This window comes from Mandrillus leucophaeus, unplaced genomic scaffold (assembly GCF_000951045.1).
Source record: "Mandrillus leucophaeus isolate KB7577 unplaced genomic scaffold, Mleu.le_1.0 Scaffold310, whole genome shotgun sequence".
NCBI classification, from domain to species: domain Eukaryota; kingdom Metazoa; phylum Chordata; class Mammalia; order Primates; family Cercopithecidae; genus Mandrillus; species Mandrillus leucophaeus.
This window is the reverse complement of record NW_012103255.1, coordinates 219,536-233,810: the sequence shown is the minus strand read 5'-3', so window position 1 is coordinate 233,810 and position 14,275 is coordinate 219,536. Positions and strand designations below refer to the sequence as shown.

The 14,275-nt window shown below is 44.6% G+C and overlaps 1 protein-coding gene across 1 annotated transcript in view; it reads left to right on the top strand.

Annotated features, from left to right (window-relative positions):
* Position 1: 1 nt before the first annotated feature.
* The window catches only part of SHE (Src homology 2 domain containing E), a gene marked incomplete at its 5' end in the record, with an annotated part of 19,148 nt that continues 4,874 nt past the window's right edge, over positions 2 to 14,275 (top strand). The window contains 3 exons of the mRNA XM_011987551.1: positions 2 to 307; positions 2,521 to 2,647; positions 13,183 to 13,488. Coding sequence (XP_011842941.1) covers positions 2 to 307; positions 2,521 to 2,647; positions 13,183 to 13,488 — 739 coding nt within the window. The remainder of the gene's footprint in view (positions 308 to 2,520; positions 2,648 to 13,182; positions 13,489 to 14,275) is intronic.

Here is a 14,275-nt window from a genome sequence, read left to right as displayed (position 1 = left end):
CGTCGGCCCCAAGGACAGCCGGCTGTCCCGCGACAGCCTGCAGGGTCTGATTCAGGCCGCTGCGGGCAAGGGCCGCAAAAACTCCCGGGCCACAGAGGAGGAGCCCCACCGGGGTGCGACCAAGAGCTCTGGCTGCAGCACCTACATCAACAGGCTCATCAAGGTGGACACTCAGGAGAAGAACGGGAAGAGCAACTATCCCAGTAGCAGTAGCTCCAGCTCCAGCTCCTCTTCCTCCGCATCCTCTTCCCCTTCCTCCCTGGGGCCAGAGCTGGACAAGAGCAAGATTATTAAGCAGCAAGACACGGTAAGAATACAGCCTCCCTTGGACCACTTCTCAGTTGAAGGGGAGCCCGGGGCACCTGCTAAGCCCTAAGCTTCTTTAGACCTAAGAGGCAGTGAGGATAGGTTTCCTAAGGTCCTTTCTCTCTCCACAATTCGGAAACTTCTAAATGACCATTTGAAATTCTTAGACTGTTTTTTAATTCTTGAAAAATTCTTATTCTAGGGGTGGGGAGCTTTGCAGAAATGTACTAGCCATTGAATTTTGTTAGCAGTTTAGAAGAGTCGTTGAATGAGATATTCCTGTTTGGTTACATTTGACCCCTTTATAGATGTAGTTTATTTTAATTTTGATATTCAGGGGAATTGCAAAGCTAGACTTGTGTATGACTTTTATGCTTCTTGAACATGAGGAATGGTAACCTCTCAACTGTGAAGTATGCATTTCAAAGCTTCAGGAAATGGGTTGACCAACCGCCTTCTCCACTGATTTGGAAGTTCCATCATTTTCTGCAGTTCCACCGAGTAAAGGGCTCCTCGGAGCTTCAGCAAGTCTCCAAGACTGCTGCCCTTTCATTCATTCCATGGGTATTTGTGGTGCAGCAACCATATGAGAAAAGGGGCACAGGGCATCAGAGACTTTGGGGAATACAGAATATGACAAGAAAATGCTCTCAAGGAGATTACAGATGAGAAGAGAGGGTGTGTCCTGGGACCGACACACTGGAGGTTTTCTGGGTGCTGTCCAGTGTGGAAAAGTTAAGAAAAGGAGTGTGAACATAGGAAGGGACTCCATCCATTCTTGCTGAGTTGAGTTGGTCTGATTTGGTTGTTTTTATCTTCTCTCCAATGTGAAACGGGAAGAGAAAAGAGCTCAAACCGAGATTTCAGACTCCGGTCCAAGCGATCATTCCTAACATGGGAGCTTTAATATTCTCTTGCCCTGGCTTCAAACCTGTTACCTCCCTGTATGAAGTCAAGAGCCCATAACACATGCTATGTATGTCTGCATTGAGCACTTCTATTTACTCCTCCATTTTTTCATGCTGTAAATACAGCATGCCCACCCTGAGCCAGGCACTGAGTGGAGAGCTGTGTAAAGATGGGACAGGGACCCAGCTCATATGTTATTCAGTGGTCCACCTGACTGTGTGACTAGATCATAATCACCTTGAAGCCAAGGGCTGAGTATCATCTTAGGTTCCTCACTGTATCTTGCAACTGCAGTACACATGGTGGGTAGTCAAGATAAATGTTGGTTAAGTGAATGGCAGTCGCAGTCACAGTCCCTTGCAGTGGTTGTCTGGTTATTTTTATGGTTGTCACTTCTGGATGTCTGAGGTTTCTGAGGCTATTTCCAGGCTGTTTCCTCCTCTTCGCTTCTCCTCATGTATCTGAATTCTCACCAACTCCAGTGTTATTTCTAAACTCTTTGGAGAATGTAACGGAGGTTGTGGAGCAAGGCCTGGAGCTTCCTCCCTGAGAAGGGTCCCCTAACCTCTGGTGTTGTCACCCATGTTGTCACACATCACCTCCTCAGGCACCTTCTATTTTTGGAAAGACAGATGCTTTCTGAAACAAAATAGGAGATCCCAGATAGGGATCAAAACCCTATCTGGTCTGTAGCCTGTGACAGTCAATTTGCCTGTGAATTATTGAACGAAGAACGCATACAATACTGTTTAGTACTGATCTATTTCTCATTTATGATGCCTGTCTCTTTGGAGCTGTGATCCACTCCTTGAGGACAGGAAGCATGTCTTAGGTTTATTTTGACTCCCTCACAGTGCCTAGCCAGTGCTGGTGGATGACTGACTGACTCATTATGACTGTACTGCTCAGCCGATTGAAGTTTGAAAAACTCAATTCATAGGGTATATGGTAAAGCCACATACCCTTTTTGCTGTAAAGCCACGGGTACCCTTCACTCCCCACATCCACCCCTGCCACCCTCTAACCCAGAAAATGTTTTATTGCTTGGGGAAATAAAGGAAGGCATAAAGAGCCTTGGGGATAAGTGAAAGAGTTTAGATGAATTGTTGCAAATCAATTATACAACCAAAAAAATCAGGTGTTTGTCTAACTGGGACACATAATCAAGTGCAAAAGCTATCTGGAACTGGTTGTAGAGATTTTGACCTCTTTGGAGATGCAGGAGATGTCAGTAGCCATTTTGATACCTTTGCCATTTTGGTTTATGGTGGCCCTTAGCAACTGTCCTCTCTTGTTCTTTTACAGGTCATCATTTTAGAAGACTATGCTGACCCTTATGATGCCAAACGGACGAAGGGTCAAAGGGATGCAGAGAGAGTTGGAGAGAACGACGGTTACATGGAACCATATGATGCACAACAAATGATAACAGGTTTGTAAGCAGGCTCTGCAGAATAGGAACTGAAATCTCACACTCAGTGAGAGTGTTGTAATACAGCAACCCTTGTCTATTGGGGAAGAGGGATAAAACAATTTAACCAGATCCTGCTGACTTGAAGAAACAGAAATTAGACCCCAAACTAATGTCAGACTAGGTAACTTCCTTTATGATTTAGTATCCTTCAGAGTTTTAGAATTTAAAGGAGTCTTTATAGTTTTTCTAGTTCTGTGCAAGGTGACGTTTATGAGTGCAGATCTGCTCAGAGTGTGATCAGTTTTAACATGATTATATACATTTTGGGGCCACTTTCAGAAGCTTTAACGTTCATAATGGGAGTCATACATCTTACCAAGGATCTAATACATACTTAAGGGAGTTTAATCTATTAAAAAATGCAAGCATGGCCAGGCACAGTAGCTCATACCTGTAATCCCAGCACTTTGGGAGAGAGGTGGGCAGATCACATGAGGCCAGGAGTTTGAGACCAGCCTGGCCAACATAGCGAAACCCCATCTCTACTAAAAATACAAAAATTAGCTGGGCATGGTGGTGCGTACCTGTAATCCCAGCTATTTGAGGATCTGAGGCATGAGAATCACTTGAACCAGGGAGGAGGAGGAGGTTGTAACAAGCCAAGATCACGCCACGACACTCCAGCCTGGGCGACAAAGCGGGGGGAAAAAAAAAAAAAAAAGGCCAGGCACAGTGGCTCACGCCAATAATCCCAGCACTTTGGTAGGCTGAAGTGGGAGGATCACCTGAGGTCGGGAGTTCAAGACCAGCCTGACCAATGTGGAGAAACCCTGTCTCTACTGAAAAAAAAAAAACACAAAATTAGCCAGGCATGGTGGTGCATGCCTGTAATCCCAGCTACTCGGGAGGCTGAGGCAGGAGAATTGCTTGAACCTGGGAGGCAGAGGTTGCAGTGAGCTGAGATCATGCCATTACACTCCAGCCTGGGCAACAGGAATGAAATTCTGTCTTAAAAAAAAAAATGCAAATATGATGCGATTCTGCATTTTGTAGTAGAAGACTTTCTCAAGTTCTACAATATTGGAGCCAAAAGTTTAATTACTAAGCAGTAATTAACAATCACTGCTGGCCGGGTGTGGTGGCTCACACCTGTAATCCCAGCACTTTTGGAGGCCGAGGTGGGTGGATCACCTGAGGTCGGGAGTTCGAGATCAGCCTGACCAACATGGAGAAATCCCGTCTCTACTAAAAATACAAAAAATTAGCCAGCATCATGGTGCATTTCGGGAGGCTGAGGCAGGAGAATCGCTTGAACTCGCGAGGCAGAGGTGGTGGTGAGCCGAGATCGTGCCGTTGCACTCCAGCCTGGCCAAGAAGAGCAAAATTCTGTCTCAAAAAAAAAAAAAAAAAAAAAAAAAACTGCTGTAAACCAAGCCATTCAAGGCAAACCACCTAAAACCAAAGACTAATCTTATAACTTTTCAAGTCGGAACAATTCCAATTTGTGAGCTAAGCAGTCACTCTGTCATTCTTAGTGTCAAACTTTTCCCTTTTAGTCATAATTAAGTTGATATAAATGATACTTAAATAGAAATAATATAGAGTTATTTGTGAACTTTATGTATTCACCTAGTTTTCCTTAAACATTCTTCTATCCATAATGGAAAATGTAGTTGCTGAGTGCTGCCTCAAGGGAGCCTTATTTGAATCTTGTGGGTTTCATGCCTGGGAAGAGTAACTGGTCCCACATGAAAGACTTTGTCCCTTCTGTTTAGAACCGATTGAAGAGCTGTCAAGCTCAGGTTCTGTAAGTATAGTCTCAGAATGAGTTGAGCAGAGGGTAGCGGCAGCACACTGGAAGGGCCAAGACAGGCTTCAGAATGAAAACGAGCTGGAACAGGAAAGCCTGGCTCCGCTTCCTGCTTCTCTGCTTACAGAGATAAGGCAGTCCGTGTGGGGAGGGTGTACCCTGGCCAGGCTGTGACCCTGAAGGTCACTGGACTGTGACCCCTAATGAAATCTGTGAATGAAAGGAAGTGAAAATGAACTGTCAGAGTTTTAAAAAACATCAGAGCCTTGAAAGGAATAGGGAAAAGGATTTACTTTTACACAAAATTGAGGAAAAGGATTTTCTTAGTTTTATGCTTAATTGTGATTCACCTTTCTTTGTCCTTGGGTTATTATTCTTTTTCTTTAACTAAAGTAGGTAGTTTATACCGTACATCTGTTTATTTGGAGAGCTGCACTGATAAGAGGGAACGTGCTGTGATTTTATAAAAATGAATATAATTTTGGGGGTTTTTTTGTTTGTTTTTTCATGTAATTCCCACAAGAGCTCTGTAAGCTAGGGGACTACAATGCTGTCCCCCTCATGACAGGGTGAAAAAAAACAAGATCAAAGGGATTCAGGCTTGCCTGTGTTCAGGAGATGTTTTAAGAGACAGAGCAGGAATTAGCACCCGGATCTCCCACTCCACATTGAGTGGTCTGCCCCTGACACCACATGGCGTTTAGGACACACTTGAAATGCCATATGCAAAACCACTGTAAACTTCACCCATAAGTGAGGCATCTTTCCGCCCAACCGAGAATGTTGTCTTCAGAAGTCAAAATTGTCCAACATGGAATAAATGTAATAATAATCACTAGCATTTAATATTTGAGGATGTATTAAGTTCCATGCTCTGTTTTAAACAATTTCTGAAAATAAATTCATTTAGGAATACAAAATTAATATATTCAATTGGCAAATAAATTCAAATTTATTAAAAATCCAAATTACTTTCTAAACTAGTGATCTAAGTATACTTTGCTCTTAACTTTAAAAAAAATTTATTTGTGGATTTTAAAGTTTCTTCATTTCGAATATTCAAAATCAGTGTAGAGACTCTACCTCTTATTCTACTCATAGGTTAGAAGCTGGACAGAATAACAGGAAGTGAGTTTATCGGAAGCTAGAAATAAAAGATTTGCTGCTGGGCTTTTGTTTTTTGTTTTTTAAACCTTTTACTTTTTTATTCAGTTTGCTCCTTGTGTACCTGATTGTCAAGTCCGAGTTCAGAAATTTCCCATCTTTCTTGAGAAACGATAGAGATTTTTTTTACTTGTTTCAGCGTTTCTGGAGATGGAAAGGATTTTAATGAACGCAGTTAAACTGTGGAGTGGTTAAATCTGTGTTACCATTTCTGTATTGCCTTTTTTCTACCAGTGAAATGGGAATTACAGGCCTGGTTTTAACAGTATCTTAGGTGTGTGGAATACTGCCCATATGTTGTTTTAGAATACCCAACAAATATTTCTTGGGAGTTTATTTGTTATGTACTAGGCCCTGTCCTGAGCTCTGGGCATACAGGAAACAAGACCCACATGATTTCTGCCCTTGGACCTCACAACCTAAGGGGGAAACAGACCTAACACCAGCAAAGAAAATAAGTCATTGAAAAGCATGATTAAGTGCCATGAAGTTGAGAATAGGAGCCAGCATCTACCTCAGGGGCAGAGGAAACCCAGAGAAGCCCATGTCTTTCCTGTGGCCAAATCGCTATGGGACCCAGGCTCCCTGGGTCTCCCCAAAACTTTGCTCTTTTAAAGGTTAAGAATTTATGAATTTATGAGTAAATTATCACTGAGATTTATCCAAAGGATTGTTCATAAAAAGATATGAGTGAATACAAGGCAATATTCATATAAACCTCTGTTTTTCTGCTAAATTCACAGGAACATTTTAACTAGTCTAGCTTAAATATTTAGCAGAAATATTCTACATAGTCTAGCATTAGGAGTTTTAGCCAGCACTTTGAAACGTTAGCATTAGACGGGTCTTTAAAAGTTCCCATTGGCTAGTTAGCATGAGGATTCTTTCTGCAGTTGATGTCATACAGCTGTAAATTGAGAGCTTACTAGGTACCAGCCTGGCCAAATTACCTCACTAAATCTTGCAGCAACCCTGTAAAGTGTTTTGTTTGTTTGTTGAGATGGAGTCTTGCTGTGTTGCCCAGGCTGGAATGCAATCTCAGCTCACTGCAACCTCTGCCTCACGGGTTCAAGTGATTCTCCTGCCTCAGCCTCCCAAGTAGCTGGGATTACAGGCATGTGCCACCACACCTGGCTAATTATTGTATTTTTAGTAGAGACAGGGTTTCACCATGTTGGTCAGACTGGTCTCAAACTCCTGACCTCAAGTGATCCTCATGCCTCGGCCTCCCAAAGTACTGGGATTGCCAGCCACAAAGTGAGCCACCATGCAAGTGGGTTTCTTTATACGGTTGAGGAAACCTAGGTTCAGAAAGATTAAATAATTTGTCCAAATTACACAACTGAAAATACCATGTCATTCAGCAAGCTGTGGTTTTAGCTTTTGAGCTCCAGTTGAAGATTATTTTTAAAATTTTATTTTTACTTCCAAATGATTTTGTTGGTTTGTTTAAATAGCCAAATCTAAAAGAGAACCTCACTGTTCGAGTCTCCATTAAAAAAAAAAAAAAGCTATTATGTCCATCTGGCCAGGCCCAGTGGCTCGTGCCTGTAATCCTAGCACTCTGGGAGGCCAAGGTGGGAGGATCAGTTGAGACCAGGAGTTCAAGACCAACCTAGCCAACATCGTGAGACCCCATCTCTAAAATAAAAAATAAAAAATTATGTCCATCTTTGCCTGAGATTTAAACAGAAAAAACCTTATGGAAAAAAGTGCAAATGAAGACTGGTTTTGATTTGTCTTTATTCTCTTTGCTAAATTTCAGGGTTTCTGAATTATACTTGCTTTTGTTCAGATATTTAGATTTATTCAGTAAGAAAATATTAAAGTGACTTTAAAAGCTTGAGCACAGATCAAAGATGTGAGTAAAAAATTGCCCAACACCCCTGTTTCTGATGCCAGAAGGAAAATAGAGTCTTAAGAGGCTCTAAGTTTAATGTTTTGGAAACATGAAATGGATTAAAATGGATTAGGGAAAAAGGCACATTATTTGGAAATTGGAATTAACGTTTTACATGAAATCATTTGAGCATAAGGCATGGACTCTGGAGTTGGTAATAATTGGCCTCACCATAGCTACTGCATGATTGTGGCTTCCGTGTATTCACCTGTGAAAATGGGGTAACACATCTGTCACTGCCTTAGTGAGGCATCAGTGAGATTCTGGGCATAATACACCTAGCAGGTGTATACCTAGTCGATACAGCCATGAGTTAGACACTCCAGAGACAATTCTATTTTCATAGAGCATTCTGGACTATATAGGGCAATACTTACTGCTAACTACAATTAATTTAGTAAAAGAAAATCTTAGTCTTCTGCTAAGACTTTCTTGTTTTTGTGTGAATGGCATAATTACCTGCAGCGAGTTGGGGATTGAGAAGGGAAAATTTTGGGCCCCTATAATGTTTCACACCAACCAACCGCATGTTTTTAGTAAGTGCAGGTCAGTCCTGAGCTTCAGCCCCAGGCGCAAATGAGTGTTTATCTGCTGCCCGTCCCCTGCATTCTGTTGTCTGCTGTGGTAAATGGCCTCTATCGGCAGCCAGGGTGTAGCTTCCTCTTGCCATTTCCTCCTTCTCAGGCTCGTTTCCTCTTGGAGCCAGCTCTGCACGTCAGGGGCTATTCTCCCTGCAGGAAGGGTCGGCTTGCGGCCCCACGATTGTTTCTGTTTCTGTGGCGCCTCAGGTTTGGGGGCAGCCAGGTGTTGGAATGGACTGGAAGGTTACTCCCCTTGAAGGGAGCGGGTGGTATGGGGAGGGGAGGCCTGTGCTCAAGCCCTTTCTCCCCCTAATTAAACATTGATTCAAAAGATGATAGCAGTTTGCAGATTTTGCCTAATCTCAGGATCCTGCAAGAAAGTATTCTCAACTCCATGCTTTGTGTATCTCCCAGAACTTTAAGTATGGGGAGACTGTCTATATAGAAGGACCTCATTGCAAAAGTAAAAACTCAAACACGTGTAATAACTCAAGATTCTAATCACTATACATCATTTTATTTTATTTTAGGGGAGGTGGGCTGGAGGGCCTGGTGGGAACACTGCCCGTCCACCCTGTACATCATTTTAATCCAAATATATTAAAATGTCCTTGTGAGCAGGGCTCCTCTGTCTTAAGGTTGGAATCACCTCTTTTTCTTCTTAGTTTAGCTGGGGCAGAATTGCAGCGAGGACCTTGGGAAAGGGTTTCCCCAGCCTGTGCCAGATGGTCTCAACTGAGTGTAAACTATGATTAGAAACCTAAAAATTCTATTCTATATTCATCCTTCGAACTCCTTTGTGTTTTCTGCTTCCCTTTTCTTAGTTCTTTAGAAAAGTTCCTTTTAAAAAAATTACAGCCCTGTCTTAATTGAACCAAGAACAGAGTATGTTTTTGTTTCTTGTTTTCCATATCTCCGTTTAGAATAAGCAATGAAGAAGAAAAGTTGTAGGATTGAGAGTCCAGGAACTCAGGAGATGCAGCTCTGACCTCAGACAACCCCAGATACCTGGCCTGGCCTGGGGGTGGGGGCCAGGGACAGTTCTTCCGACTCCTGCATTCTGATGTGAAAGTTGTAGGCACAGGCAGTACCTTTCTCCTCAGGATGGGACTAGCAATGACAGATGGGCTCCAGAGCACAAGGAAGCAGGATGGGGACTATGGGCACCCAGGAGGTGTGGAAGTGGTTCTCAGGTTTAGCTGCTCTTTAGAATCACCTGGGGGATTTTTACACTCTGACTCCCACACTGCGCCCCAGACCAATCCAATCCGAACCTCTGGTGGTTAAAGCAGTATGCGTTAAAGCCCCCAGGTGATTTCAATGAGCTGTCCCTGCACAGAATTTGAGACAGCTGCTGACGGCCCCTAGTCAGCAGAGAACTATAACCTCAGCCTGTACCTAAGTTTTGCACTTTTGAATTTGGTGTCCTGATTTTAATAACGTTTCCCTGATTTGTTGCCCTCTTTTTGTTACAGAGGTCTTAATGAGTCAATGGTATTTCTCCACGGGCCATCCCCATGCCTGTTTTGAAGTTACAGATAGAAAGTCTTTCCACTCTTTGTGTCTGCGGCCCTGCGGTCTCTTAAGCCTCTTCCTCCTCACCTGACCCCTCAGCCTTCTTGGCTGGCACCTCTCCTTCCAGCCACCCTTAACTGAAGGAGTCCCAGATTCTGCCTTTGATCCTCTCTCGTTTTCAATCTGCCCTCCTTTTCTCTTGTGATTGCTTTCATTCTCACAATATGCACAACGATCCATTTGTTAACCCCTTGACATTCATCCAGATCCACACTGTCACCTGCCTGGAGACATTCTACAGCTCCCTCCCCTCCCTCTCCTCCCATCCATCCGTCCAGTCATTATTTAGCACAATGATATGTCCTGCAATAATAAACAAGATATGGTGGTCTCTGCCCTGGCAGACTCCACCAAATTGAAAATACAAATGCATCAACATATAAATGGATGCAGTGGGAGAAGAGCAGGGTGAGAGTGGGTTGGTCCAGCCTTAGCACCTGATCAACTCTGTGGGGCATCAGAGAAGAAGGTGGGCAGGAAAGGCTTCTCCAGAGAGGAGAAGATGCTGAGTTAGATTGTAAAGGATTGCAAGATTGCCAGGACACCGGTGGGCTCAAGACAGTGTAGTATGCAGGGAACTGTAGAAGTTCCACTTGGTCAGAGCAAAGCGTTGAATTGTGGAGAGATGGGGCAGGGTAGTGTCAAGAAATTGGGGAGAAAGACAGTGACCTACTCATACAAGCCTCCTATGCCGTTCTGAGTGTTCTTCACTTCTTTTTTTTTTTTTTTTTTGAGACAAAGTCTGGCTCTGTCTCCCGGGCTGGAGTGCAGTGGCCTCCTGGGTTCACACGATTCTCCTGCCTCAGCCTCCCGAGTAGCTGGGACTACAGGCGCCTGCCACCACGCCCAGCTAATTTTTTGTATCTTTAGTAGAAACAGGGTTTCACTGTGTTCTCCAGGATGGTCTCGATCTCCTGACCTTGTGATCCGCCCGCCTTGGCCTCCGAAAGTGCTGGGATTATAGGCGTGAGCCACCACGCCCAGCCTCTTCACTTCTTAAGTAGACCATCGGGAGCTTATGAGGTGTTAAGAGGTGAGATGAGATGAGATATCTGCATATAGAAAGTTTCTCCTTGACTATGACCAGGTAGAGGATGGTTTGAAGGCTTCCTGATGGGCGTTTAGAAGAGCCACAAAAATGATGCTTCTGTTGGTGTATAACGTAGACTCTGTATCATCAGCTCTGGTTGTCCAGACTCCAGCTATCTCTAAGTCTACCTGGCAAGGCCCCTTGACCCCAGGCTGCTCACCACCCTGTGCTGCTAGTTCCTTTTCACTCTGGCTGGCTGGCTGGCTGGTTAGCTAGCTAGTAGTTGGTTGGTTTGCATCTGGTTTTTTCCATCTATTTTTATGCCCCAGTTCAGACTGTACCTTTCTGATTTACTCTATCCTGTACACCATTGTTAGAGTTATCTTCCAGTGAAACACACATGTAATTGTTACTCCTTGCTAAAAACAAACAAACAAACAAAAAACCTTATAATGGTTTTGTATTACATACACAACCATCTAAACTTTGTGTCCTTACTTTTAAAATGTCTACACCTTGGCACCTGGCTTGCCTATGCTTCCAGCTGCTTCTCCCACTACCCATTGCCTCTCTCCTTTGTGGCCTTCTGGCCTTTAGACTCATCTCTCAGCTCCTCATTATGGAACAAGACCTCTGTCGTTCCCACCTCCATATCTTCACTCATGCAGCTTCCTCCACTGGAAATGACCTTCTCTATCAAAGTCAACTCATCTTCCATTTCTCTTCCACTTGGAGTCAATCCAAGTGTAGTGGCTAAAGAGTATAGCTTCTAGAGCCCAACTTCCTGCTTCTGAATCCAGGCTTTGGCACTTACTGGTTTAGGCAATTTCCTTAAACTCTTTGTGCTTCAGTTTTCTCTTCTATAATAAATAATGATATCCCATAATCGCAGAGTGATTGTGAAAGTTACTAGATACTTAGAATAGTGCTTCATACATGTTAAACCATTGATAAATGTTAGCTGCTGAGTTGTTATTACTGGTTTTCCTTGTAACACTTCTTTTACTTTGATTTATCCTGGAGTTATTAGCCGAATACATATTATTTGTGAATGTGTCTGGCTTCCCCCAGTTTATTGAAACTGCATAGGAGTGAAGAATTCTGACTGATGCACATAAATGCTTTAACTCAGTGTATATGCAGCAATGCTTTGAATATCCAGACAGTCCTTGACTTACTGTGGTTTGACTTACAATTTTCAACCTTTACAGTGGTGCAAAAGTGATATGCATTCAGTAGAAATTGTACTTTGAGTCGCATATAACCATTCTGGTGTTTACTTTCAGCATTCAGTAGATTACATGAGATATTTTTTTTTTTTTTTTTTTTTGAGACGGAGTCTCGCTCTGTCGCCCAGGCTGGAGTGCAGTGGCACAATCTTGACTCACTGCAAGCTCCGCCTCCTGGGTTCACGCCATTCTCCTGCCTCAGCCTCCCGAGTAGCTGGGACTACAGGCGTCCGCCGCCTCGCCCGGCTAGTTTTTTGTATTCTTTTGAATAGAGATGGGGTTTCACCGTGTTAGCCAGGATGGTCTGGATCTCCTGACCTCGTGATCCGCCCGTCTTGGCCTCCCAAAGTGCTAGGATTACAGGCTTGAGCCACCACGCCCGGCCAGATTACATGAGATATTCAAAACTTTATTACAAAATGGGCTTTGTGTCAGATAATCGTGTCCAGCTGTGGGCTAATGTGTTCGTTTAAGGTGGGCTAGGCTAAACCATGATACTGAGTAGATTAGATGTATTAAATGCATTTTTGACTTGCAGTCCATTTTATTACAATTCTTTTATCTGGGCTTCCTGACAAGATAAAAAAACTTGGAAGGTGAGCTATACTCAGAGCAGACACCAGAACCTGGAACTTAAGCAGGTTATCCTGAGGCCACTACTTACAAACTGCAAGTGGCACCCCAGAGGTGTGCTTGTCTTCAGATGTAATCTCCCACCTTAAAAGTGGATCCCAGCCGGCAAGGTGGCTCATGCCTGTAATCCCAGCACTTTGGAAGGCCCAGGTGGGCGGATCATGAAATCAGATCAAGACCATCCTGCCTAACACAGTGAAACCCCATCTCTACTAAAAATACAAAAAAAGAAAAAAAAAATTAGCCGGGCGTGGTGGCAGGCGCCTGTAGTCCCAGCTGCGTGGGAGGCTGAGGCAGCAGAATGGCCTGAACCCAGGAGGCGGAGGTTGCGGTGAGCCGAGATCTCACCAATGCACTCCAGCCTGGGCGACAGAGCAGGACTCCGTCTCAAAGGAAAAAAAAAAAGGTGGATCCCATTATCTGACTCAGGCAGCTGGAGGGAAGAAGTTGTAGGCACCTTCGTTTTGCTTTTGTAACACAGCTGAGAAGTAATCAGCCCATCAGGGAACAATCTTGGAGTTATCTGCCACCTTCAGACAGACAGACAGAGGTGCTGAGGTAATTGGGTTAATGACCAGGCTTTTATGGCACCTTTGCTTTCAAGGCATTGTGTATGGTGTGTGTTTTTCAGAAATTAGACGACGGGGTTCCAAAGATCCCCTGGTGAAGGCTCTCCAGCTGCTTGACAGTCCCTGTGAACCTGCAGAGGGTGGCCTGAAGTCAGAGACCTTGGCCAAAAGACGGAGTTCCAAGGACCTCCTGGGGAAGCCGCCACAGCTGTACGACACTCCCTACGAGCCTGCAGAAGGGGGGCCCAGGGCAGAGGGGAAGGCACGGCCCCCTGACAGCCGGCTGCCCGAGAACGACGAGCGGCCCGCAGCTGAGTATGAGCAGCCGTGGGAGTGGAAGAAGGAGCAGATCGTGCGGGCTCTGTCAGGTGAGGGCGCCAGGCCAGGCCCGCCCCAGTGTGACTTCAGGCTTCCAGCCACCGCACCCGCCCGGCATTTGTTTTTTTCCTTGTGGGTACCTTTATATTCCTTTCTCTTCTCAGTGTGCAGGTGTTTTGGAAATGCCTGAAATGACCATTGGAAGAACACACCTGGCTGGGTGGGTGGCTTGTGCCTGTAATCCAAGTCACTTTGGGAGGGCAAGGCAAGTGGATCACTTGACCCCAGGAGTTCAAGACCAGCCTGGCCAACATGGCGAAACTCCATCTCTACTAAAAACACAAAAATGAGCTGGGCCTGGTGGCGGGCACCTATAATCCCAGGTACTGGGCAGGCTGAGACAGGAGAATCGCTTGAACCCAAGAGGTAGGGAGGTTGCAGTGAGCCAAGATCACGCCAGTGCACTCCAGCCTGGGCGACAGAGCAAGATTCTGACTCAAAAATAATAATACAAAAGTATAACCAGGCCGGGCGTGGTGGCTCATGCCTGTAATCCTAGCACTTTGGGAGGCCGAGGTGGGCGGATCACTAAGTCAAGAGATGGAGACCATCCTGCCAACATGGTGAAACCCCATCTGTACTAGAAACGCAAAAGTTAGCTGGGTGTTGTGGCGCACACCTGTAGTCCCAGCTACAGCTCGAGAGGCTAAGACAGGAGAATTGCTTGAACCCGGGAGGTGGAGGTTGCAGTGAGCTGAGATCTCCCCACTGAACTCCAGCCTGGGTGACAGAGCGAGACTCCGTCTCAAAAAAAAAAAAAAAAAGTATAACCAATGT